General features: G+C 39.2%; 1 protein-coding gene across 4 annotated transcripts; it reads right to left on the bottom strand.

The window, feature by feature from the left end:
• Nucleotides 1-18,044: 18,044 nt before the first annotated feature.
• SPRY1 (sprouty RTK signaling antagonist 1) lies at nt 18,045-24,913 on the bottom strand. Of its 4 annotated transcripts, XM_021681473.2 has the most exons (3): nt 23,080-23,526; nt 19,428-20,249; nt 18,045-19,110 (listed from the first exon to the last, which is right to left on the bottom strand). In XM_021681473.2, the coding sequence occupies exons 2-3, from the start codon at nt 20,192-20,194 to the stop codon at nt 19,074-19,076; spliced, it is 804 nt and encodes a 267-aa protein (XP_021537148.1). In that variant the 5' UTR covers nt 20,195-20,249; nt 23,080-23,526; the 3' UTR covers nt 18,045-19,073. The 4 variants fall into 4 exon arrangements, with proteins under 4 accessions (XP_021537148.1, XP_044768565.1, XP_021537146.1 ...); XM_044912630.1 differs by lacking the exon at nt 23,080-23,526 and adding an exon at nt 24,736-24,913 and having other exon boundaries at nt 18,045-20,249; XM_021681471.1 differs by having other exon boundaries at nt 18,045-20,249.
• Nucleotides 24,914-26,091: the final 1,178 nt, after the last annotated feature.

Raw genomic sequence — 26,091 nt, forward strand, 5'->3', positions numbered from 1 at the left:
CACACTGTCAGACTGGCTATTACCAAAAAGACAAAAAATAACAAGTGTCGGCAAAAACGTGGAGAAAAGCGAAAACTTGTGCACTGTTGGTGGGAATGTAAATTGGTGTAGCCATTATAGAAAACATTATGGAGGTTCCTCCAAAAATTAAAAATAAGACTACCATACAATCCAGCGATTCTACTTCTGGGTATTTATCCAAAGAAAATGAAAACACCAATTCTAAGAGATATATGCACCCCTATATTCACTGCAGCATAATTTACTATAGCTGAGAGATGGAAGCAACCTAAGTGTCCATCTGTAGATGAATGGATAAAGAAGATGTGGTGTATATATACAACACAGTATTACTTAGCCATAAAAAAGGAATGAAATCTTACCATTTGTAACAACATGGTTGGACCCAGAGGGCATTATGTTAAGTAACATAAGTCAGACAGAAAAAGACAAAGAACCATATGATTTCACTTATATATGGAACCTAAAAAAACAAACAAATAAACAAAACCAAACAAAACAGAAAGTCTTGTAGATACAGGGAACAAACTGTTGGTTACCAAAGGAGCTGGGGGTGGTACAAAATAGATAAAGGGAAGTAACAGGTACATACTTCCAGTTGTAAAATAAATAAGTCATAGGGATGCAATGTACAACATAGGAAACATAGTCAATAATATTGTAATAACTTTGTATGGAGTCAGACCGTAATTAGACAGATGGTACAGAGTTCAAATCCCGATTCCCCCAGTTTTAGCTGTGAAGAAACTGGGCTAGTTACTTCACCTCCCTGCCCCTGGGTTTCCTCATCTATAAAAGAGGATAATAATGGTACCTACTTCATACAATTGTTGAGAAGATCAAATAAATAATTCATGGAAGAACAGTACCCAGCTACCCCAGCATATGGTAAGCAGTCAATAAATTTGAGCTATGAAAATAATGAAAGGATATAAAAAGAAAGATCTATTCTTTGGAGGAACTTACAATACAGTGAGAAAAGCAAACCATACATGAAATAAATTATATGGGAATGAATATTAACATGCATAAGAATAAATATATACCTTACAAACTGAAACTTCAGGAAATGGAGATTACAGGAGCAATGCCTTTTGTTGTGGAGGAGACAATCACAATGTAAGCAAAGAGTCCAAATGTCATATTTGGTAATAAGAACTGAAATGATGGAAACCTCAGTCAATGGCTCTACTGCTCTGTGACCGGGGTTCCCGTATGGAAAGGGGGAAATGGCTAGTCTTTTTGAGTTCCATGGAAAGAATAAATCGCAGAAGAGAAGGAGAACTTTCATCTCTTAAGGGTAGTGATATCTGGAATACAGAGCTAGGAGGGTACTAGTACTGAATTTATGAAGGTTTTGCCCCAAAATCTTTTTGCTTCTGTAATTAAGAGGAGAAGAGATCAAACTGAAAGCAATAGGTCTGTCCTTGTTCACCACCACAACCTCAGAAGCTGGCTCACTGCCTCCCTAGCCCATGTCTGCTCCCTCAGCCCTATCTCAGGAAATAATTACTTGTCTCTCCAAAGTCTCAGTATTTCAGTTTTCTTCTCTAAGAGAATTTAGTGCACTCTAATTCCTCATTATGGGTGTGTAGATTTTGGGCTTTGTGTGGAAGTGTTGAATCACTATATTGTACACCTGAAACTAATACTACAGTATATGTCAACTAGAATTTAAATAATAACTTAGAAAATACATTTTTGCTAAATTCCTCAATTACTTAAAATTATTATATTCCACCTTTAAAAACAATCATACTTTATAACTTTAATTTGTCACATATTCGAACTTCTTCTCTAGGAATCTTAAGAAACCAATAGCTTATGCAGGTTTCAGAGTGTCTTGTTTTCTGTAGAGCAATTTGTTTTGCTGCTTTTTAAAAAAAGTAATAAAGTAATAAGTAAGCATGCACAAGAGTAATACATAATGCCAAGTATGTTTTTTATTCCCTACGGATTGCAGAAAAGACTCAATATTTTCTCTTTATTTACCACACTATTAAATACCTCAGTCCTGAAACCACCATCAACACTAAATTCTAACTGCAAGTGATTTATTGAGCCTAAAAGCTTAACTCTACCTTCAATTTCCCTTTCTCAGTTGAGAACACAAAACAATTTTGCCAACATACAGAGTGCTAGGCTAGTTGTTATTAGGAAGAAGAAAAATAATAAAAACCTGTGTGCCCTTAAAAGTGAAAGGCTTAAATAATTATTTCCATCATCCAATCTCCTTTTTTAGCTTTTTACGCTTCTTTGGGGGGACAGCAGGAGGGAAGTTGTATATTTGGTTCATCAGTATTGTGGTTTTAATTCTCTTTTATAATTTTAAAAAGCTACTGTGCTTCTGAAGCTTCTTGCCAGGGGCTTTTTGTCCCTGAAGTTTCAAAACCTAGGGCAAATGGTTTTCTCCAACCCTGCTTAACTCAAATATGAAACAGGAAACTGTGATGTCGTGTCTAGTAAACCATCAAAAGCAGTCTGTTTAAAATAGAGAAATTAAGTGAGCTCATTGCTGCTTTCAAATACCTTAATTTTTGGTAGAACACTTACCTATCTAGGAGTCATTGTAAAAGGTTAATTAAATAAAATAAAAATAGGGTAGTCACTTCTTCCTAAGTGCATCCTAAGTTGTCTTAGCAAATGAATTCCTTCAACGGAAAAGATGAAAGATGTCAGCATTCTCCTGTGAGAATGATGTACACTTAAGAAGTTACTTTGCTCACAACTCAAAAAGTTCCTTTAATTCGTGTAACAAGAGAATAATAGAACATGAACATTCTAACAGTTTCGTTATAATAGTACTATTTTAATGCCGATAACTTTGTGGATGTACACATAGCTAATCACAACGGTAGGCCACTAAGCAGCCATTTAGAGCACTTAAGGAAAACAAAATAGTTCTCTGAGGCTTTGACATGATAAACATACAAGTTCACTATCTAAACATTAAGTCATCTTTTAAATGGATACTTTAAGTAATCACTTCCTGTACAACCGGAATGAAATATACACTGATTTTAATGACAGTGATAATAAAGTTGGTTACGTAATTCCAAGCCAGTCACCGTGGGGAAAATGATGAGCATTAGTCTTCAGAGACAAAGTTTCTTAAGAGAAATTATGAGCACTATTAATGTGGTTAACGTAAAAAGTAGGGGATGGGGAAGAGAAGGAACCTAGCTCTCATAGCAGAGCTGTGATTGACATTTTTTTTTTTAAAGGCTTTTCTTTACAGGATTATTTTGCTGTAACTATTAGCAATATGATATAATTATAGTTTCTTTTAAGTAAAAATCATATATTCTTGTCACTGAGCCCTTAAGTTTCCCCTGGTGATCCCAACTTTCTTAGCTCTTTCTTATCAAGTGCCTTAGTTTTCCTCCAATAAATGTACTTAGCTGGGTTTAAGTACTGGAAAGCTGAAAAGGACAAGCTCAGTTTTTCCCCTTCACAACTCTCTGAAAAGAGCTCCACTTTATTAAGAAGATAGAAAAGAAGGAAGTGAATGAAATAAAATACAAATTCTGGTTCTCTTCAGAATGACTGTTTTCTGAAAGATCATTCTGGTCTATACCGTATTTTGGAATCCATGCCTCTATTCTAAAAGAGTCAATGAGCTATAGAAAATAATAAAGGGAGAATAAAAGTAGAGGAGTGTTTTAACTTATAATTTTTATTTTAATGGTAAAGAAACTAGAAGATAGGTAAAGAGTATCCAAATAATTGTTAAAATCCCTCTGTAACTAAGAAATGGGTAGCAGGATTATGTGTGACTTTTGTTTTCTTCCTCATGCTTTTTCTAAATTTTCAAAAACAGTGTTACAATAAACACATGTTACCTTTATCAGAAGAAAAGAGGATTTAAGTGCTTTTCTATTTCCGGTTGCCAGGTCAGCCTCCTGATCCAGCTCTTAGTGAAGATCAAGAGCTTATACTTTTTCCTTTAAAACCACACTACCAGCGCAGTGCTGAACACGTTCTGGGCGTTCAGCAAGTCTGGACTGACTAATTAATTGATGTAGGGCTCCTTCACTTTTGTACACCTCTGTACTTAAAACACTGTTCTCAAGGGTGTCTAAACACACTTAGAAAAAGCTGCTCCGGTTTTAAATGATATATAAATTCTCTACTAAAGTAACTTTTCTATATTCATCATCTCTAAAGAGCAGATGAGCGAGGTGACATTTTCATGTTGCTCGTTAGAAGTTGCTCAGAACAAAAAGCCACTCTCCTTTGGTTTAGAGTGAAGATTTGCTCTAAAACTAAGTTACTTGAGGATCTCAGACATGACCCAGGCTTTAGATTTTTATCAAGAATGCTGCCTCCACATAACCATTGTAGATGTAAAGTTTAAGTATTAAAATTGAGATTATTTTTTCCCAAAGAGAAGCCTCCACTTCTGGCAACAGTGCTGGGAAAGAGATTGCCATATCTCCTTAAAGACAGCCCTCCCCCCACCCACCACCAATCTTTCCATCCTTAATGCTTTGGCCAGTATGTAGGGCAGAGTAGGTATTTTACAACTGTTGAAGATTGAATAAATCAATTAATCTGCCAACATAGCTACCAACCTAGTTTGTCATGAAGTGGATATAGTATGTTCAGGGAGAAGGGTAGTCTAAAAATTATTTATTTAGGGTATTAAAACAAAAACCCTACCAAATATACCATAAAAGGGCAAAATACACTGTCTTCTACAACATGTTAGACCAGTTCATAAGAATACATGTGGCTCATAATTAAATGTGATGGCGAATAAAAACTTCTTAAGCTAGTATCATTTTAACAAACAGGTGGATTCTAGAGTTCAATTTATAGAACAAAAATTCATTTTGAGTAAGGATCAAGTCATGAAAATTGTTCACCTCATAAAACAGATATAGATATAATAAATGCATCCTGAACCAAAACGCATGACTTAAAGTGACACTCCTTAGAGATGCTAAGGAGTGCTTTCTTGAAGTTACCCATCTGTGTTTCAGTTATATCCTTTTTCCTTGTGCTTTTTACAAGTTTTGTGTCCAATCATATATGGGATCCAGATATTCAATGCCACCTGGCTAATGCTAAGACAGCTATTGTATCCATAAAACCACTGCACAGTGTCTAAATCAGGAGCTGAATATGTTCGTCTACCTTTTATTGGCTCTAAAAATGCAGAGCAAACATTATCTATTGTTAATTACCTGTAAAGTAGGGCTTTAGCCACTTCCCCTGTTTCTAAGAGCCCTGAAGTGAAACCTAAAAGAAGTCACCCATTGTTTTCAATTGTGCAAGGGCCAGGAGCAAACAGGGCTCAAATTGCAGCTCTGAAAGGCCACAGGAAATTGGCATACCACTAATCTGCACTCAACTATTCAAAGAAACAAAGCCCGCATTCCTGCTGAAAAAACTCACCAGCAGAAACCCAAGGCAGATCTGTTCAGTAAGGACCACAGAATAAATCTGCAGAAATAAAAGTTTTAATTAGAGTACCAGGAGACCTGGCTCTAGTTTCCTAGCTCTGAGAGTAACACGCATCATTTAGATTTCCACCTTCCCAATTTTCCCCAAAATGAGACTATATAATTAGAAGACTTTCCACTTAATAATTTGAGCAGGGATGGAGTTGGAGGCGACAACCTAATAAGAGGCCAACTGTTCGCTATAGATAGCTGAGTTATAATAAACTAGTATACTAAAATAATCAAAATCCAAAACAATTTAAATTTGCTTTTGTGTATTTGGGCTATATACATTCCTTGTCAATGCAACAACATTGTTTCTAAACCATAGGAATGGCTTTCAGATTATCTTTCATATGAAACAGCACAATTTAAAATGAAATTCCCTATAAAATTCAAGTACAAATACAGGGATAGTTGTTTCGACTAAATGCTCCATCACAGCAAAAGTCATGCGCAGAACACTGCGGCGTCATCATCAGCTGGTGTGACATACTCATTTGTTCTTACATAGCGTGTATCAAAGAGACAGCAGAATTAGCTAACAGAGCCAGAGAAGTTAGGTTTTAGTCCTAACTTTATTAATAAATGGGAAAATCCTATTTCCTCCCTGTGTCAAACCTATCTATAAAACTAAGCTAATAATTTGGCTCCTTCTTAACTCACAAGTTTGTTGAAATACCAAAATTTTATAAACGTTAAGTACTTACAAAAATACTATACGTAATATACAATTTAAAATATTACTGTATTTATTAAGAATAATGTTCCGGGCACCTGGGTGTCTCAGTCGGTTAAGCATCTGCCTTTGGTTCAGGTCATGATCCCAGGGTGCTGGGATCGAGTCCCACATCCAGCTCCTTGCTCAGTGGGGAGCCTGCTTCTCCCTCTGCCTACTGTTCCCCCTGCTGGTGCTCTCTTCCTCTCTCTCTCTGTCAAATAAATAAATAAAATCTTTAAAAAAAAGAATAATATTCTGATTTGCGTAATAACTTGAACTACATGATATTATTATAGGTCTATCCAAAGAGCATTCAAAAGCATTTATAGCCATTGTGCATTTGAAAAAAGGGAGGTTTTGAAAGAGTTTGTGCCTATGCCAAGTTCAGCAAGAAGAGTAAACAATAGTTTAGTATCTAGGAGAAGGACCATTAGTACCTAAGAAGCTAAGAAGGGCTCTGGCATTCTCCAAAACTCCCAAATCAAAACCAATATTAGTTACTCTAAAGGATACTTCTGACTCTTAATGAAAAAGACCAAGTGGTTTATATTATGAATAACTAAGAATAGATTAGTAAAATGAAGGAGTAATTCCAGGCACTTCCATGTCAGGTCTATTTGGGATGTTATAGAGAGGATGCAGTGGGGTAAAAGGTACAGTGGGTAAAAGGTAAGATGTTTCAATGACCTCTAATGTCTGTCTCCTCCAGTGCCAAAATTTTACTGCCCCAATTCTTAAAACTATTCTCTTCTGGAAACTTTAACATAATCAATGATATTACCAAAATTTTCTACACCAAATAATTACATAATATTGTTAGAATTCTATGCAAGACTAAAATGGTTTAAAGTAGGTTACATATCATATCAGAATATATATTTTATTACCATAGTAAATGTCCCTCTGGTCAGAAAAACAAGATACAAATATAGGATTTTATTTATTTTTTTTAAAGATATTGTTTATTTGAGAGAGAAAGCATGCGCATGAGGAGGGGGGAGGGGCAGAAGGAGAGGGAGAAGCAGACTCCCTGCTGAGCAGGGAGCCCAATGCAGGGATCGGATCCCAGCAACCTAGGATCATGACCCGAGCCTAAGGCAGATGCTTAACCACTTAACCGACTGAGCCACCTAGGTGCCCCTCAAATATAGGCTTTTAAACTCAATTGTAAAATGCGAGGGGTGAAAACATCAACACATATTTATTGAATGCCTAGTCTGAGCGAAGCACCTTTGGGGTGCAGGTAAATCTACAACATAATCTCAATCTCAAAGAATTACAATATAAAAGGAGAGACAAGACAAAAATTTTGAAGAGTGCCAGAAAGTGCCACCCTAAATATGCCACTTTAGCTTAAGAATTATTTTTAGCTAAAGGCACTAAAAAACAGCAGGTGCTCTGACCTCCCCTTTACTTCCTGAAAGCAGGAGATGAAACTCCCCTGGGTAAGATGCCCTCCCAGGACCAGGAGGAAAGGAATATTCTTAACACCAGATTCGGGGAGTGGAGGCTGAGAGAAATCTACGCAGACGGACCTAGTTAAGATAACTCAATTTCCTTTAGTCTCCCCATATGTCTTAGTTACTTTTCCCACAATTGTCTCTCTTTATTCAACCTACTATATAAATACTTAGTCTTAGCCACTTCCTTAAGGGGGTCTTCATTTTTCTAAGAGGGCTTTCATGTACATGTAAAAATCCGTATGCTTTTCTCCTGTTAATCCGTCTTATGCCAATTTAATTCTCAGGCCCAGCCAGAAACCTTCAGATGGTAGCGGTGAAGTTTTGCCTCCTCTACAACATTAAAAAGTAAACATGAAAATTAATGAGCAGTTTACACAATGTTGTTACTAAAAAGGTTCTGGGAGAGATTATTTTATCATGATTCAGTCAGAGAAGTAGGATTTAGACCTAGCTATTAAAGAGTAGAATTTAAAAGGTAAAAGCAGTCCCTGAGGTCGGGATTTGAAGGTGTGTTTTAGGGACAGAGAGTGAACCAATTCTACTAGATAGAAGATTTATGTTGCAGGATAAGCTGAAGAGAAGGGTGAAAAGCCTGGTTGGGGGTCTGACAGTGCAGCTATGAAAACCTAGTGCACAAATTTTCACTTAATCCTATAGTTAATGCATAGGGTGACTGCAGGAAAAGAGGATAGGGCAAGAAGGAAAGCGAAAACTTGGGGCTTCAGAAAGAAAGACAGTCTGATGAACTGGAAAAGATTAATTTTTAATATGGTTATTTGTTATGCAGTCATGCTGTAGGCCGGTAACATCATATGATAAATGACACAAATGTTTCCAAGTGTAAATCATCATATCCCAACTAGGCAGCCACCAACAGACACACATTTTCCATTGGGTCAAAAGGACCCGAAATTTTATTTGCACACAAAAATACAGTTCTGTGTTTTTTCCCCTTGAGAAACTGCCCCATAGGTAACATCTGAATGGCCCCCATCATGAAATCACCGCTCTATGTTCGGTGCTGCCTGTGGTTGAGTTAGTCATTTGTTGTGCCATAGGAAGGAGGTGACGGTTACTGCTTGGATACGTTTGTAGGCCATAACCTCAAAGGGACTTCCTCACACTCTATAGTAGAAAGAAATAAATGTTTGTTTTGAAAGATAAGCATAGGTAAGTAGGAAAAAATGCTCAAGGGCAAATACTTTGAAAAAAATGCTTTATGAAAGAATGTTGGGTTTTGTTTTTTTTTTTTTTTCAAGAAAGGCAAGTTCAAGCAGACCTTTTTTTTTTTTTAAGAGTACTGCCTGTTTTTCTTCTTTCCAAAATTTGCCAGATTTTACAATCCATATGAAGCATATTTCCCTACGGATTAAGAGACTCCCCCCACCCCGATCCAATTAAAATTTTTACTTAAGAAATTAAGGGACCACATGGTACCTATTTCTTTTCCAAGGAGAAAAAAAATCCCATTATCTACATAGGATGCAAGGAAATGGGAGCTTTCACACTTGATTTTTTTTTTTTACTAAACTCTCGAAATCAAGCAATGCCAGTTTCCCTCAAATTCAAGTTATTCTGCCTTATAATGATCACCTCTCAAAAAAGCATTTCCAAGTCTCTACATGTGCCACATACCACCTATAAAATGTAGAAAAATATTAACTCCAATGCCACCACTTAAAATCATTTCAAACGATAAAGAAAAAAATAACCAATTCCAATCCCAAAATCATTTTGTCCTTCATTTTGTATAGCTTCTGCAAGCATTTGGATTTTACTGCCTTCACCTACTGTTACAGTTCACTCTATTTAGGAATTGTAAATTAAATTCCCAGGCTTCAAGTATAGACAAGGTCCACAGTATAGGCCTCTTAAAAGTACTTTTCATATATTTTTCTCATTCTGCTGGTTCACTTTCCTATTAGATGTTTATCCTTGGATAAGTCATTTCATCTCTCTGAGGTCAACTTTCTTTGAAATGAGGGAAGGGAAAACTAAGTAGCTTTTAAAGTCCCTTACAAGTTTGATTTTGAGTGGCTTCAAATTATTCTGTAATCTTAATTCCCAATCACCTAATACACATATTCCCCAACCACTCTCCTTCCTTGTCCACCATTGTCACCACCACTTTTGACTTTGACAAACAGGCAGAGAAAAACACAGGAAATAAAAACTGACACTGAAGTTGCAAACACTGTTTTTAAACTTCAATGATTCAAGATGTAAAGCCTGAGGGAAGACGGAGGCGGGGTGCAGAGGGAATGGGGGGTTAATGTTTTTAGATAATCAGGAGAAAATGGTTGGCTTACTGAATTTTCTAGTTCTGGAATTTGGTATTTCTGACAACAAAGCTCAGATCCATAATTCATTTTTCTGAGTGATAGACAATGAACTCTGTCTAGGGAGCTGGGGTGGAAGAAATAATTTAGTTTCTGTTTGATTTTCCAAAGCCTTTGATTCTCTTCTCTGCCTTGTTTCCTGCGTTCAGTATACTTCATTACTCATTAACTGTTCTGAGAGAGATGTGGTCTAGGGGGAGAAAAGATTCTTCAATCTGCACAATTAGTAGAATGTTCAGTGTGGAAAATTCTAGTCTCCTTATACATTTCATTTATACAAATGTTCTCTCTGCCCTATGTTACCAGAAATAACTTGAACAGCGCTGAGTCACCTAGATTCCTCCTCCCTCATCTTCCTCAACCCATTATCTCAAACCCATCCCTTCCTTTTAATTTCCATTGTCCTTGTCACATTCTGGCTGAGGTGTCAGCCACTATATTAACTATCTAGCTGGTCTCCCTCTTCCACTCTAGGTTATCCTCCACAGCGCTGCCTGAAGAATCATTCTGAAACTCTAATCTGGTCACGTTACTCTCCTGTTTATAATCTGTCCTGTTTGTGACTCTATTCACCCACAGGATAGAGCTCGAACTCTTTAATATGACATTCACACTTTCCATGACTGGCTCCTATCCTTCCCATAGGCACCTTACATTCCAAACATACTAAATCACGTGCAATTTTCCCATCATGCCATCTTCATTCCCACTTACATGCCTTTGCACTTATCTGAAATGCTTTTCTCTCTCCTGTCTACCTGATGAATAACTACTCGTCTTTCACACTTTTTTTATGAAGCCTTCCCTGACTTGCAAAGACAGATGTGGCTGCCTCCTCCCAGAGTGATTCCATGGCCCCAGTTACCAACCAACATAATAGCACCAATCGCATGGCTAAAAACTTATGAATTACTAGCCAAAGCCTGGGATCCTCCGCACCTAAGATACTGTTGTCGAATAAATGATTAAAGGGTTGACAGAGCCAAGCAATTCTTCTTTTCTCACAAAACTGCCTATATTGTTGACAATAGAAACAGTTTCAAAAAACTGCAAAAACAAGAATTCAATTTGGTTATTAATCTCAGCACGTTTCCTTAATTTGAAGCTTTTAAGAATAAACCTAGCAAGGCAACCAACAACAAATATTTACTGAGCTTCTACTCTACTGCAGTAAGCACTGTTCTAGGTATTAGATAGCAAGAGGTTAAATTGACATATTTTAGTTTCATTTTATTCTATTTTATCTTCCCTAATTGAATTGTGTTTCTGGTACCAAAGAGCAAAAAGCCAAAAACGGTCAAAGGCAGATATAAAGAAGAAATTATAGGTAGTTCCAAGAGCAGGTCTACAAGCCACAAACTAACCCGTGAGAACTCCACATTCTCTGTAAATAACTCTGACACCAGCAGTTTTCTTTAAAAAGATAAGGCCTCTCTACATTTGGAGTACAGGGAAGATTCTGGGTGGCCCAGAAGAATAAAATGTACTTCTGTTAAGGAATCAAATTTACTCACAGCTTCTACTGCAAATCTGCAACATGCAAACTCTGAAGTAGACAGGGCTAAGATCTTGGACCCAATCCCTCTGCCTTCTGAAGTGCCTCTGAAGTGCACAAAAGCTTAAAGAAGGGAATGTGGGAAGCAAAAGGTCTTTGGCTCTGTATATTATTTTGACTGAATTGACTGGTCAATCAATTTTCACGAAGATATTTTCTTTATTCAATAACTGACTTTAACAGACAATTTGTGCTATGAATGGAGCACATCTCATTTGAAATAAATTACTCCATTTATTCATTCCTTATTAAGAAATCATATTTTTATCAGATCCTAATTACTTAATTTATAATCCATTAGCTTAAAAGCAAGTTAAACTGTGTGAAAACATCTTTTCCGAGCATAAACACCAGCCTCTAAATTTTCCTCTCCATCTCTACCTCTGGCATCTTAATACCTAAATTAACAACTCTTTTAATGCATTGGGTTTTCTTCCTCTTTGGCTCCAAAAATCTCTACCTCAGCTACTCAGCAGCACAGAGAAACCCCAGATTTCTTTAGCATTTAAAAATGGCCCACCTTCTAAGATCTTGACTTGAAAATTCACCTCTGTCCTCAGCTGTCTACCTTTCCTATGTAGGTACTCTCTGTAAACCTGCATTTCATCCTCATGGGAAACTTTATCCAATTATTCTGGCCAGTCATTTCAGCGTACAGACTACTGCCCTAAAATTCCTGACCTCTTTCAAATTCACCATTTCTTATTGGCCCCTTATTCTCTGCCTTAACTGCTCCTTTAACCAGCTGTAAGCAATGTCTAGATAAAATCTGAAAATGCTTAGAGATCCACAAAACATTCTCTGTTCAATCTAAGCTGAGTTCTGGGCGCTGCTCTTCAGCTCATCAGTTCTTGCTGAGTATGCACTAGCATCCCCACATCTAGCCATTCTAGACCTCTGCCCTCAAGAACGAATTTCAGTGCTGGATGGAACTTACCTATCAACAGGAGACCATCCTCTTTTTTTTTTTTTTTAAGATTTTATTTATTTATTTGAGAGAGAGAGGGGGAGCATGCACTAGCAGGGGGAGCGGCAGAGGGAGAGGAAGAAGCAGCCTCCCTACTGAGCAGGGAGCCTGATGTGGGGCTCGATCCCATGACTCTGGGATCATGACCTGAGCTCAAGGCAGACACCTAACCAACTGAGCCACCAGGCACCCCGACCATCCTCTTTTAATCAAAATTAGAGTGTTTCTACAAGTTCCTTGTTCTCCCTCTTAAAATTCCACTATATCTTTTTCTTCCTTCTCTCCTTTTATTCTTCCCCCCTGGGAGAAGAGCCATTCTTGCCAGGATTAAAGCACCCCTTTGTGCTCTCTTCTAGACCCTCCTCCCTCTTCTGGGATTCTGTTCCTTCAGCTATTTCCTCTGCTCCCTGCCCCTTCTTTCTCAAGTACCCTTGCTCTCTTCCTACGAAAAGGCTTTGGAAAAGGCTCAAGTTTGTTATTCTAAAAATCCTCCTCAGCTGTTACCTGCGTCCAGTTACTTTCTTATCATCTCAAAATTTCTAGAATGAATAGACTGAGAGCTGTTACCTGCATGTACTTACCACCCATTCGTGTCCCAATCCCTTGCAATCCAATGATTACAGTTTCACCTAAATACCACTTACCAAATCTAGTTGACAGTCTCCACAGTTTTTGACATTTAATTACTAATTTCCATCTTGAAAGTGTTTAGATTCTAAAACACACCAATCTCTTGGTGCCTATCCTTCTTTGGCCAACCCTCTTATCTATTGGTTCTATATTCTCCCTCTGTCCCCTAAATATAGGTATGTCCCTAGCCATTCTTTCCTTTCGGGATCTATGCCACAGATTCCCTACACCCCCATGTGGATGACAGCCATCACCCACCTCTCTTAAACCCTAAACGGTTTTTTCAATGACCTGCTTGCAACTCACACTTTAAGTTTATCCCAACAGAACTCATAACTTCTCCCAACCCACGTAACTCCTAAACTAATTCCACCATTTCTTTTAACAGAACTACCATTTGCATATTCACCTTGCTGCAAACCTTCAGAATCACTTTCAATTCTTTCCTCTATCTCAAACCCATATATGAGTAACTGCAAAGTCCTATGGATTTAACATTTGTAATACATCTTAACTCACATTGACACCTTCTTTCCTTTCCTACCAACCTTCAAACCACTTCTGACTCTTAATACCTCTGGCTTTCTTTTTCTAAACTGGCCTCCTTATCTTAATACCTGCCATTTTAATCTCCCACAATTCCCCACATACCTATAATCGAATTCAGAGGTTCTGGGCTGTGGCTGTGCCTTAGAATGATCTCAGTGCTGCTAAGAAAAAACAAGAGCCAAAGTCCTCCTCCCAGAGATTCTGACTGAAGTGGCCTGAGATGGGATCTAAGCACAGGTTTTGTTTGTTGTTAGTTTTTACTCTCAGATGACTTTAAAGTATAGCTATAGTTTTTACTCTCAGATGACTTTAAAGTATAGCTAAAGTTGAGAACCACTCACTGCTAGCTAGCCAAACTGGAAGTCAGTTTTCTCAAACACACACTTTGTTTTCTTATATCAAATTTTATTCAGTTAGTTTTGTCTGAATCCCTTCTTATGGCATTTATTTCTCTGCCTTGGACTGACATCCATCCATTGTGCTTTAACAAATTTGTTCAGTTTTATAATTTATAAATTAACTGGAACTTTTGTTCAAATCCCCCTTCCAACCAACCTTTCCTTCCTTCCAACCATTTTCTACCACATGTTCACATATAGCAACTAGTTTTAAGACAGTTTTTGTTTTTGGCAGCTAGATCATGACTTTAGGTAACTAACCTCTGAACCTGACTTCTCATCTCTCAAGGTGGATTAGATGACCTCTAAGTTTCCTTCTAGAACTAAAATTATGATTCTATATTTATCAAAACAAACTCTTGGCCTACTAGTGAATGAAAGATGCTTCTAGGACATTTTCCCAAATATGCCCAACTCAAAACAGTTCTAGGTTCTTTGATAGTTTTTGCAATTAGTTATTACCATATCTAGCAGGATTCAACCATCTGATACCAATCTTTTTAACAGTGCAAAATAGAACATTTAAATTTGCTTTTTAATCACTATGATCCTAATGCAACCAAAACAGTGATAAGAAGTAGCATCACCTAAATTCTTAAATCTAGATGCCGAGTTGCTACTACCTTTTACAAACTGATTAGATCAATTTGTTATTACCATATAAACCTGGCCAGAGGAAGCACACATGCTCAGTTTTCCAATGAAGTTGTTAAGTTTAATATTAACATAAAAAATAATCATGGCAATGAAGTCATTTGCTACTTATTTTTGATAGCTAGGGGCAAATAATATACGCAGAAAAACATTCCATTTCCTAAATTATAGTCAAATACATTAATTATCAAGTAAAAACTTTCTGGTAGAGAATGAAATGGTAAAAGCTAGTGTGCAGCATTAAGGTACTGGCTTGCAGCTAAGAAATGAAGAAAATCCTGTATCAGATGAAGGAGTCCTGGCTGTACCCTAGTTCTCATGAATAGCTTATCTTCCAAGCTAGACCTGTGCTTCTACATCCTCAAAATGAAGACTTGAAGCTAAAAAAGCAGTTCCAAAATTGTCTGATAAAATCACCCAAGAAGATTTTTAAAAATACAGAATACAAAGCTCCTCCCCTAGGATTTTTCTGATATAATAGGTCTGAACAACAAGAGACTTCTGAATTTTTAACTAGTGACCTATTTGTTTTTATACATGGTTGAGAAGTATGAAGCAAGATACAAAACCTACTTCTAGCTCTAAAATTCTTCTGAATATAGAATAATGCACACAGATGTTCAATAAATATAGAAAAATGGCTTGGTAATAGTCTGAGAGAACATTAAAAAAATCAGTAACTTGTCAATTAAGTACATGGCTATTTTTATTATATGGAATCAGTGAAATAATGGGGAAAAAAGTCCTCCAACTGTCAACTGGCCAAAGAGAGGATTTAAAGTTTTGTTTTCAAGATGTTTAAAGACATGAAACTCTCTCCTGCAATTAAAACAAACATATATAGTGGGAGGTGGGATAGGTTTTAGGAGAACTGTCTAGACCCTCTTTTTTTGTTTCAAAATTTCAGTGTTTCAAAAAGAGATTGTACTTTTTCAGCTAAAGAGCTATAAACAAAACATGTCATGTATTCATCACTTTATCTAAAAACCGGGTGGAGGGGATTCAGGAAAAGGAGACAATTTCAAAAATAAGTCAGTCTTCTGGAAATGAATCCTCTGAGTTTGGTTCCAATATCAATTTTAGGGTAAAAACAAGACTAGTTTTTAATTCACTTCCTTTCACTTTAAAGAACATTGTTTTTTACATTTTCACTTTTCTTAGTAATAACTGGAATGTTCTATGGTTTGGATTTTGGAAACCATATAATAATTATTACAGACTATAAGGTTTCAACTTAGGCCTTCACAAAATAAGTGTATCTACTTTTTTGCATTTCATTTTCCTGCTGGGTTATATTTTATAAACTCTGTTGACAGGAAACTACTCAATTATAGAAATCCCATATTGGTTTTATTCACAATTAAATTATCTAAATAAAACTTCTCTGAAATGAAAAAATTGGCAGTCAGAAAATATGCTGGAAAGAAACTACTTAACAAAAATATTCATTCTGTCAAGCTGTGGTAGTTGAGGAATAGGGACAAATTCATGGAATAAGAAGGAAAGAAGGCTATCCCATCTATTTGGTATGTTATTTTTCATTTTTAAGTATCAAATAAATAATAAATCAAATTAAGCACTGTAAGAAATTTCAGCTTTGCTGGTTGCTTTCAAAGCCTTAGCACTATAAAATGATGATCAATATTAAGTACAAATGCCTAGGACTCATAAAGACTTATGAGGACACACCCTAATATTTTTTCCTTCTAGGTTTAAACCATCACAAAGGAGGAAGTTTCGAATCACAGTGTTTATACTTTGCCACCTGACAAGCTTGTCAGAAGTCTGAACTTCTACTTATTGCTACTTCCAAATATGGGCCTGACATTATGCCAGAATGCATATAAAGCCCTAGCAGCAGTAGACCACCATCTTAATATTGTAATTTTAATGTATTCTGCATATAGCCAGAAGTTAAAACTCCACAACATACCTCATTCTCATAAAAGTTATAAATTTCTTTCAATAAAAGCTACAGCTTTAGTCTGGTTATTATAGCTACAGACAGCTCTTACACCAGATCCTAATTATACCGAGAGTCTGAATAATAACAGAAAAAAATTACACGGCATTTTGAGGGAGTCTGTGTTTATATACTTCGTTAAGGAGCCAATCTCAACCAAAAACCCAATTTTAAGGGACCAGTGATAACATTACATAATGAGTATAAGAGAAAATAACTTCACATTTTGAAATACTATAGATTATGAAGTAGCCTCCAAAACAAATACTCATTTCTAAAATGCTCCCGCTTTCAGAGCACAGAGAAAATTTTTGATTATATCAAATGTCACAATGCCAACTAGTAGGTTTAGTGGCTTGACAGAAAGCATTAAAACAAGTTTCTACCACTTATGCCTTGTCTAATTAAAACAAAATCAAAGCTTATTTACAAATAACACATACTCCTAAAATTAGCAGCCAAATCAACCAAAAGACAATGCCCAAAACAAAAAAGCCGGGTAAGAGTTTTGGTAGTCTAAATCGCAGGTTCAAATTATGTCAGCATCTTATTCTGAAAAGCAGATAATTTTTCAGGTTTGACATATCACTTAGGAATGGGGAGTCAGTAAAACTGAGTCTGAAGATTCACATAAACAAAATTTTATCAGACCCAAAGATTCTAGCTATGAGTGGTTTCAGTAGGCTAAAAAAAAAAAAAATACTTACTTTTATATAAAGTTTCAGGCCCTCAGATTTTCTTATTCCAGAGAACGTGACAATATGTAATTTGACTGGGCCACATTAAAGACTTAAAGAAAATGAAAAGGTAGGGACGGGAATGTTTTTAAAACATCTCTTTGATAATGTGAACTATTCCCTTGGTGCACTCTAACATCCAGAATGTTTTATTAAGGTGACAGTGCCAGAGACTCCTAGCATGCTTATAGAACTAAGTTCTTTAAGTTTTACTGATGAAGACTAATTTTTGGTTAACCCAAGAGACTTAAAATAAACATTTTTTAAATTACAGACACGTTCCATTCCAAGAAATTATGATATACACAAAACATCGTGCTTACAAAATAGCCAAAGTAGGGAGTGACTGTTAATATTAATTGCAAAAAAAAAGTTCACTTTATAAAGTGATTCACTTGGGCATTTGTTGAAACAGAATTTGGATCACAAAATTTTGATTAATGCCTTTCCAGGAAACATCTAGTTCAAAATTTGAACTCACCTATGTCTAGATTCAGTATGTTAAGGAAATAAAATGGGTGCGTATGAAGAAAGAGTCAAAGCAAATGACAAAAATCACCATAATAGTACAGGCTAATAAATGAAGAAATCAAGAGACAGTTTCATTAATTAATATATTTTCTGCATTATAGTTAACATATGTACTTTCCTCGTGTCACCTTATTTTCCGTTATGTATTGATATTTTGTTATATTCAGACATGAGTACATTTCAACAGTCTTTTGCAATAAATATCATAAAATAATAGAGATTCGCATAATAAATATTCTTTACAATAAAAAAGTTTAACAGACTTTTGTCTTAAAAATAGTCAGAATTCAACTTTGTGATTTATACATAAAATATACAAAAAGCACCACAATTTGTGGTTAAGGCAATGAAAACACAGAAAAAATTAGAATTACTCAGCTGTTAACTAACCAAGGGGCCAAAAGGACCATTAAGGGGCCAAGATCACTTTAGGCAGCATAGTTCTGTGACATCTATAGATCAATCAGCTATAAATATCAACTTCAGTTACCCAAGTGCCCTCAACTATGAGAAATTTGGTAAAAAATGTGGGGTGTGGAAGGAAGGCAGTTGAGTCCTTCACAAATATGAAAGCCAGAATAAAGATGAGCAAGATACAACCAAAATATCTCCAATGTGAAGATTTACATTGTAAAGCAAATCTAAAATTACATAGGAAAGAAAAATACCTGGCATCTCCAGAATAAGAAACTGAGGGGAGAGAACTCTGAGGGGCAAGTAGAGGGCAGTGGTTAAAGGAAAATTTTTATGTTATAACAAAAATATATCCCTCATGCTTCTTAAGGGTCCAATGCTATGAAGATAGCCCTAACTGGAGACAGACTTAATACATAGCTTATTTAAGCAATAAAAACGTTGCTTCTTCAAAAACCAATTTCCCTGCTCCCAGAGTACCCAATCAAAAACAGCTCTAAATCATTGTAGATTGACTGGGTATGTGTGTGGGTATGTTCACGTACACAACTTTGATAAGTTGCCTGCAGAACAAGAAGGCTACACAAAAGCCCACTAGCTCTCAATACCCTCTTCAGTGGATGGCAGAGGCTCTTGTTGTAAGTGGGAGCCAGGTGCAGTTTCACAGTCCACTCTTACTGAAGATCATCCGTTTGAGAAGAATAAGATCCATGAGTCAAACCTTGGGAACAGGGGAAGAAAGGCAGGAAAATTGTAAAGAAAATAAAACCAGTATCTAAGAGAATCTTTTTAACAGCCATAGCTTGAAAGCTAGAAGTTCAGGAGGTCCAACCCACTTCCAAAAATCATGATGGTTTACCCTGGCCCCTGGAGGGGCAGCTCTCCAGCTTACAATAGACAGTGTTGGAGTTCTTACATCTGCATCCTGGGCGATGGATCCAGTCATAACACCCCCTGCACAGTTTCAGGCATCCCTTAGCAGGAGGATAACAGAGTAAGCAAGGTAAAAATAGAGACATGGCTCCCATACACAGGTACCTAGAGCAGCAGTGGGACTGTGAACAGGAGCAAGGATTATCCGAGTAAGAATCCCCTTCATCATCATTGGAGCAGTGGTAGAAGATGCCCTTGACTAAGCACATGCAGGTTCCATATTCCACCATGCTCTCAGCAGAGCAAAGGCACTGACGATTGCAGGCCAAACAGGATGGCAGGGTCCTGGGAGCTGTGCATTCTCCACACTTGCACTTCCCACACTGTTCACAAATAAATTTGTGCTGTGTCAGGTCCTCTTTCAAGGAACCCTTCAAGTCATCCACAATCAATTGCTTGGGCTGGGTCCGGATTGCCCTTTCAGACCTATTCCCAGGGACTGGTCTGGTTGGTGGTGACCTTCCTAACAGTCCCTGCTCAGAAGAGGCACTGCTGTTGCTCCCAGAACTGGCTGCACTTCCAGTGCTGGTCGATCTGCTCAAAATGGGGCCTCTGGCATTATTTGAGAGTCCTGCATGTCCCAGGTGGCTTGTAGGTCTATGCTCATAGTTGTTATTCACATTAACTGGTATGATTTCATGAGTCCTTTCATGCTTTTCTTGTCTTGGTGCTGTTCGAGGAGCAGGTCTTTTCACCACAGATGGCCCTTCCGTGTATTCGTTACTGCCTCTGATGGCCTTGATCTGGTCTAAAGACAAAATAGCAGCAGGCTGAATTTCTCTCTCATAGTCTAACCTCTGACGGCTATCCAACGTAGGCTGCTGGATCACAACTAATGAACTGCCACTGCCATGTTGATTTTGGGGATCCATGTGTAGTGATCTCGAATTCTGGCAATCAGTGGAAACCTGGCATGCATCTGAAATCCTAAAAGGAAAGCAAAGATGAAAAAAAAAAAGAGAGAGAGAGAGAGAGAAAATAAATGACAGGAAGCATTTGGTGGGGGGGAATCCTGTCAAGTCACAAATTGCCTTGTGTTTACACCTGGTAATGATCTCCTTCATCAGCGGATTACAATGATGCTGGGGTCCTGGCCAGAGTCCAATTCCAAGAGGCTGAGGACCACATCATGGAGGAAGAATGCAAGCAAGAGACCCCATGCCATAAAAGTTAAGTTTTCTTCAACTTCTAAAAAGCAGAATCAAGAAGTAATGCCTTTCTGTTTACGAATCTAACAAATAATTAAAATGGAGTATGCCCTTGTAGGGAATATTGAGTATAAGCACTGGAATAGCTCTCATCTAGAGAAAGCTCGATATCAGTTCACTGGTGTTTTCCATAAAGGAAAATACCCACTTTTTAAAAAATTAAGAATGGATTTGGTGCTCCGGACTTTCTGTTATTTGTTTGGTGTTACAAGCATTAGATTAATAATGAGGAAATTGGTCAAGGTATGCTTCATGCATTAAAAAAAAAAATCCAAGAGACTTCAAATGAATCTCAACATAAGAGAGCATTTTCCACAGAAACCAGGGTTTTAAAGCTTTCTCATTATTATCTACAAGATGCAAAAGTGAATATAGATGAATATAACAGTTCTCCATGTTTTATAGCCTTAAAGCACGTACACAAAACTAATGTACAATGCTATGATGTTAAAAAGCACTCACATTTGAAATCATGAAAGGATTTTTTTTTTTAAGTTTAAATTAAGGGATCACTCACGTAACAAGATAACTTTCATGCACAAGTTAAGTATTAGGCCTTTAAAGCAGTATGGAGAAATCCTGGCCATTTTAATTACCTACATTTCCTCTAATTTAAAAATCTGTATTTACATGACAGATCTTGATTTTCAGAAGCACTGCCAAATCTGAATCAATGTGCTTCTTGTAATAAGTACAGTAAAATCCTGATTAAAATAAGCATTTTATATGTTTCCATACCAAGAGTAAGTTATTTCTAATTTATAATGCACTCTTCATACACACACAAACTACCAAACATAAAAACATTTCCATTTTCAGTCAATAGTAAACCAGAATATTTCTCACACAAATTCCTTCTAAAGTCCACACAGATCCGTTCCAATTCAAGAATGAAAAGAAAAAAATGTCCATTTTCAACTACCACCCTGAGCCAAAAACACCAGCTTAGGGAATAAGGCAGATTGAAGTCCATTTCATCTCTTAACTGAACTGAAAGTCTATAGACTATGCCTTATATGTTAACTTCTTGGAGTTCCCCCTCCCTTTTTCTCCCAACTAAGACCTCCCAAGTTTCTACTTTACTCTACCTTCTCTGTACATGAGGAGAAACATATTCGTGATCTGCTGGGCTTAGTCCTGGATTCCTTACGGACTGTTAAAATACTCCATCGTTACTCTGCACACACAATATCATTCCTCCTTGCAAAGAACTTTTAACCCGGTGCTTTAAAAGCAGAGTATCCGAAAGGTCGGAGTCAGATCCCACTGTTAAGAAAAGCCGTGGAGGACATGGAGAGTGTAGTAAAAACACCAGGCACACCTTTCATCTGCGTTTTAAATGATAGTTGTAACAGAGTTCACGCTGGCTGGTGAATTCGATTACCAGATAAAACAGAAAATTAGCCCCCTCCGATCTGAAGCAAAGCCCCCTTTCAAGCACTGACAGTCCTCGATCCATCCCCAAACACCACTGGCACGCTCTCGGCAACCTGTCTTCCCCACGGAAACAGGAATCCAAGTGCAATACCTTTTCGGACAATCCCATCACATCCTAAGGATCACCGTGGATTTCCAACCCATTTTTGCGGATCTCGCCAAGATTTCTTTCAGATCGTGAAGAGCCTTCCGAGCTAACGCAGGCGCCAAAAGCAAAACCACGGCATGGATAGTTTGTCAATAAATATCTGTCTATACTTTAAAGGCAAAGCCGGATTCCTAAGGGGCCGGCCAGAAACGAGCCGGGGGCAGGGGCAGCGGAGAAGCGTCGCCACACTGCAAGTTAACGACGGTGGAGCTGCGCCCTCTGCAATCCGAGCTGAGAGAAGCGGTGAATAAATAGTTGACGGAGAGGAAGGAAAAGGAAAAAGTTATGAATGAAAACAAGTCTTCTCTCTCTCCCTCTCTTCAGGCAGGAGGAGGGGAGGAGGCTGAGGTTACCATTACCTCAGGAGGGCGGACTTCCCATTTTTAAAGTGGCAGCGCCCTCTCCCCTCCCCTCGCCGCTCCACCGCTCTCCAAACAAGAATAAAGTTGAAGCTCGCTTTGGCGCAGACTAATTCTGTCGAGAGGGTTACCCGCGAATTCCGAGGTTTGCCTCCCTAGACACACGCGCGCGCACACACACAAGCACGCACGCACACGGCCTTTCCCGGTCCCCCGTCTGAGGAAACCCCTCCACAGAAAACCTGCCGTTGGCACAAGAAGTTCCTCAGAGCCCTCCCGGGAACACCCCGAAAAGCCTCCTTGAGTCCATCTTTTGCGTGGAGGGGTTCCTTCAAGAGGACAACCCGGGCCACCGCGCCACCACTCCAGGAAACCGGGGATGGGAGACCCTACCTCTTCGCCCTCCGCAGCGGCGGAAGGTCGCCCACTGGGTTACCCAGCCCCGAGCGCCCCGGGAGAGAGGCGGCGCCGCGCGCGCAGGGGTCGCCCCTCCACTTCCCCTCCCCCTCGCCGAACCCCGGAGCCCGCACCTGCCGCGCGGAGCCGGCGGGGTCTACGCCGCCCCGCTCCCCCCCGCCGCCCAAGAGCGGCCGCCCGACACTCACCTAGGCCGAAGCGGTGGATGGGGGCCAAGCCGTGCAACCCGGCCCAGGTCCCCGTGCGGGCGGCAACGTGCACGCGCCGCATCAACCGCGGCGGGGAGGACGAGGAGGCATTGCCCCTGCTGCGGCGTGCGGGCCCGCGGCCTCCCCCGCCCCCACCGGGCAGGAGCGCTCCCCGCGGCCCCCTTCCGGCTGCGGAGGACAATTCACCGGAGACTCCGCGCGGCCCAGCGCAGCCGACCTCTCACAGCTCGCGTTCGCCGCGCACCTCAGTAACATCCACCTCTGGGGCTTTTCTCCTGCAGCCCCCTTCCACGAACCAGGAAAAAAAAAAAAAAAAAATCCCTTCGGGAGGGCTCTCGAGTCCCTCAGAAAAGCGAGCCGGGGAACGGCAGAGAGAAGAGTGCGTGACGGGCCCACCGACTGACACGCTGTGCTCTGCGAGAGTCCTCCTCGGGTTCCGAACGGTCCTCGCGGGAAAGTAAGGAGTGGCGGCCCCCTGACGAGTGAAAATCCACGTCACGGACGTTCGAGACTCTGCGGCGCCCGGGACGGGGCTCGAACCGGTGTCTGCGGGCGGGTCACGGAACCGTGCAGGCCCCGGCGGGGCCCGGGAGCGCACGCCTGCGAGGCGAAGGTTGCCGCGCCCCCGGGGGTGGGGGTGGGTGGGATTTTTTTTTTTTTACCCGCTTTTTTAGGGGTAGCAGTGAAGGGAGCGCGGTTGGGGGATTCTTCTCAAGGGAAGAGGCGGGCCGTCGTCTCTTGGCCCCCGCGCAGGTCGAGGCACTTTCCCGATCCTGCACGCTGGGCAAGTGGGGGCACAGCGTCCCCCGGAACTCTGGTCCTGGCAGGGCAAGCCTCTCCCCGGCAGCGCTCGCTCCCAGTCGTCCGACCCTTCCGTCCCACGGCCGAAATGCCTGCCCTAGAGGATTAGCGATTGGAAAATAAAACAAAACATTAATTTCCCCTTCTTTCCAGGCACTCGGACGCGTACCGCGCTCAGCCGCCCGGGCGCAGAGTGGAGCGGGGTGGGCAGCCCGCCAGCTCGCCCGCCGCCCGCAGCCCGCTGCCATGTGCTGGCTGTTGCTGCTCCCAGTGATTGACAGGCCGGCGCACAGTCGGCGTGTCAGCAGCGAACCAAAGTAACATGCAGTCTTGCACGTTTTACCGAAGCGCTTTTGCCCCTTGGAATGCCTAGGAGTTCAAACAACGTTCAAGCAACGCCTCTGCGCACTGGAAATCAATACACAGAGACGGGAAATTCAGGTTTTAAACAATTGCTTCGCTCGGGACTCGGTCGCCAACAATGCCTAAACAAACATGTATTTGGTCCACACACCGAGTGCCAGCCCCTCTTCGGCAAAAACCACCCTGTTTTTCACACAACCGACCGTTTCAGACTTTAAACTTGTTACCATTCGGGTAAGAAAAAAAAAGAAGAAATGAAAAGGACCCTGCTTTTTCTCTTATCAGTAGCATTTACTTTAAGAGCATTATTAGTTTTAGCAGTGGGAATGCTACTGGTAATTTGAAATGCAACCAGTAATCTTAGATCTAAAGCGAGTTCAAAGAAATGTTCAGTTCCTTGCAAAAGCCAGCATTTCTCACCTAATCTTTCCTAAAATATCTACAGAATGAAAGGAAGGAAACAGTTCTTACCTAACGCAAAGACTGGAAATTGCTTTTCAGGCACATTTACAGCGACTGCAGCTGTTCCTTATCCAAGGTAAGGAGCTCTGTCCGCTGCTATCACTCCGCAAACCACTGCGTGCCTTACAGAGCAATCTCACTCCGGCTCCGCAGAATTTCAGCAGCTCGCCTCCACCTCCACCTCCACTCCAGGACACGCCTCCAGTGATATCATATGTCAATCACACGGGCTGCCTGAAAACCTGGAACAGGATTTTTCCAACAGTCATTTCCTCATTCGTGTATGTGTACCAACTTGGAAATGTTGCCCTGTACACTCTTGTGATAAACATCCTCTAAAACTTTGAGATTGTCTCTAAAAATCCTGCAAATGCAGTTTGTCATAGAAGAATCCTTTAAATTTAGTCATCAGTCTCAGTGAAAGGATTAGTGGACACAACCTTTAAGGTTGAATTAGAAAATAATATTGAAGAATAAAAGAAGATAAAAAAGTCGTATGCCAAGCCATCACTTCTGATCAGCTAGAGAGAAAATGTATATTGATATAAAAAATGATAATATAACATTACGGTTCCTATTTTAAGCAAAATTCAGAATATTTGAAATCTGAAAGTTCAAAAGGTGGCACTCCTTACTGCGAATGTATAAAACATTACCTCATAAAGGCAAAATTTCCTGCTGTAGATTTTATAATAAGTGCTCTATCTTGGCTTGTGATAAAATTTCCTAAAAATCAAATTTAAAAATCCCAACTTTCTTCAATTTTGTAATTTGTACAATTTTGGGGGAAAAACTACCATTAATTTATTTTTAAAAATCAGCTAATTGGAAATCAGTTAAAATAGAAATAATTTACCAAGAAGTTTTATAATTCTTAATGATCTATGTTGTGTTACTGGAGGGAAAAAGTATTTTAATCAGTGGGAAACTCGCCTTTTGTTTTCTTACAAACTACGAGATTGTAGACATTTATTATCAGAATTGTGTACTTTATGCTGCAGTGAGGATAATCATATGTGAAATTTAAGGTTCCACAGAGGCTTTTAAAAGATACCTAAAAACCAAAAGCATATAGTAAGTGGAGAGGAAGTATTTTTTTTCCAGGTACTAGATATCAGAAATAGCGTCAAGTCTTTGACAAAATAAAGCAAACAAAACAAAACTCCAGAATCTAAATCATGTATAAATTTGGGTATGGAAATTTTCAATTCTTAAGCTCCTTCTTAACTATAACAAGTGATTCTGTTGAAACTGGTTTTTTCTAGATTTTCAAACGTTTGAGCACTATAAAAAATTAAAGTTGTATTTGGAATTAACCTCTTTGGAAGCTAGGGCATTGCTAAGACCATCAACAAGAAGAAAGCA

This window comes from Neomonachus schauinslandi, chromosome 2 (assembly GCF_002201575.2).
Source record: "Neomonachus schauinslandi chromosome 2, ASM220157v2, whole genome shotgun sequence".
NCBI lineage: Eukaryota > Metazoa > Chordata > Mammalia > Carnivora > Phocidae > Neomonachus > Neomonachus schauinslandi.

Bases quoted from the DNA above. Each gene is read 5' to 3' on its own strand.
- SPRY1 (XM_044912630.1), bottom strand. From the start codon at position 20,194: ATGGATCCCCAAAATCAACATGGCAGTGGCAGTTCATTAGTTGTGATC.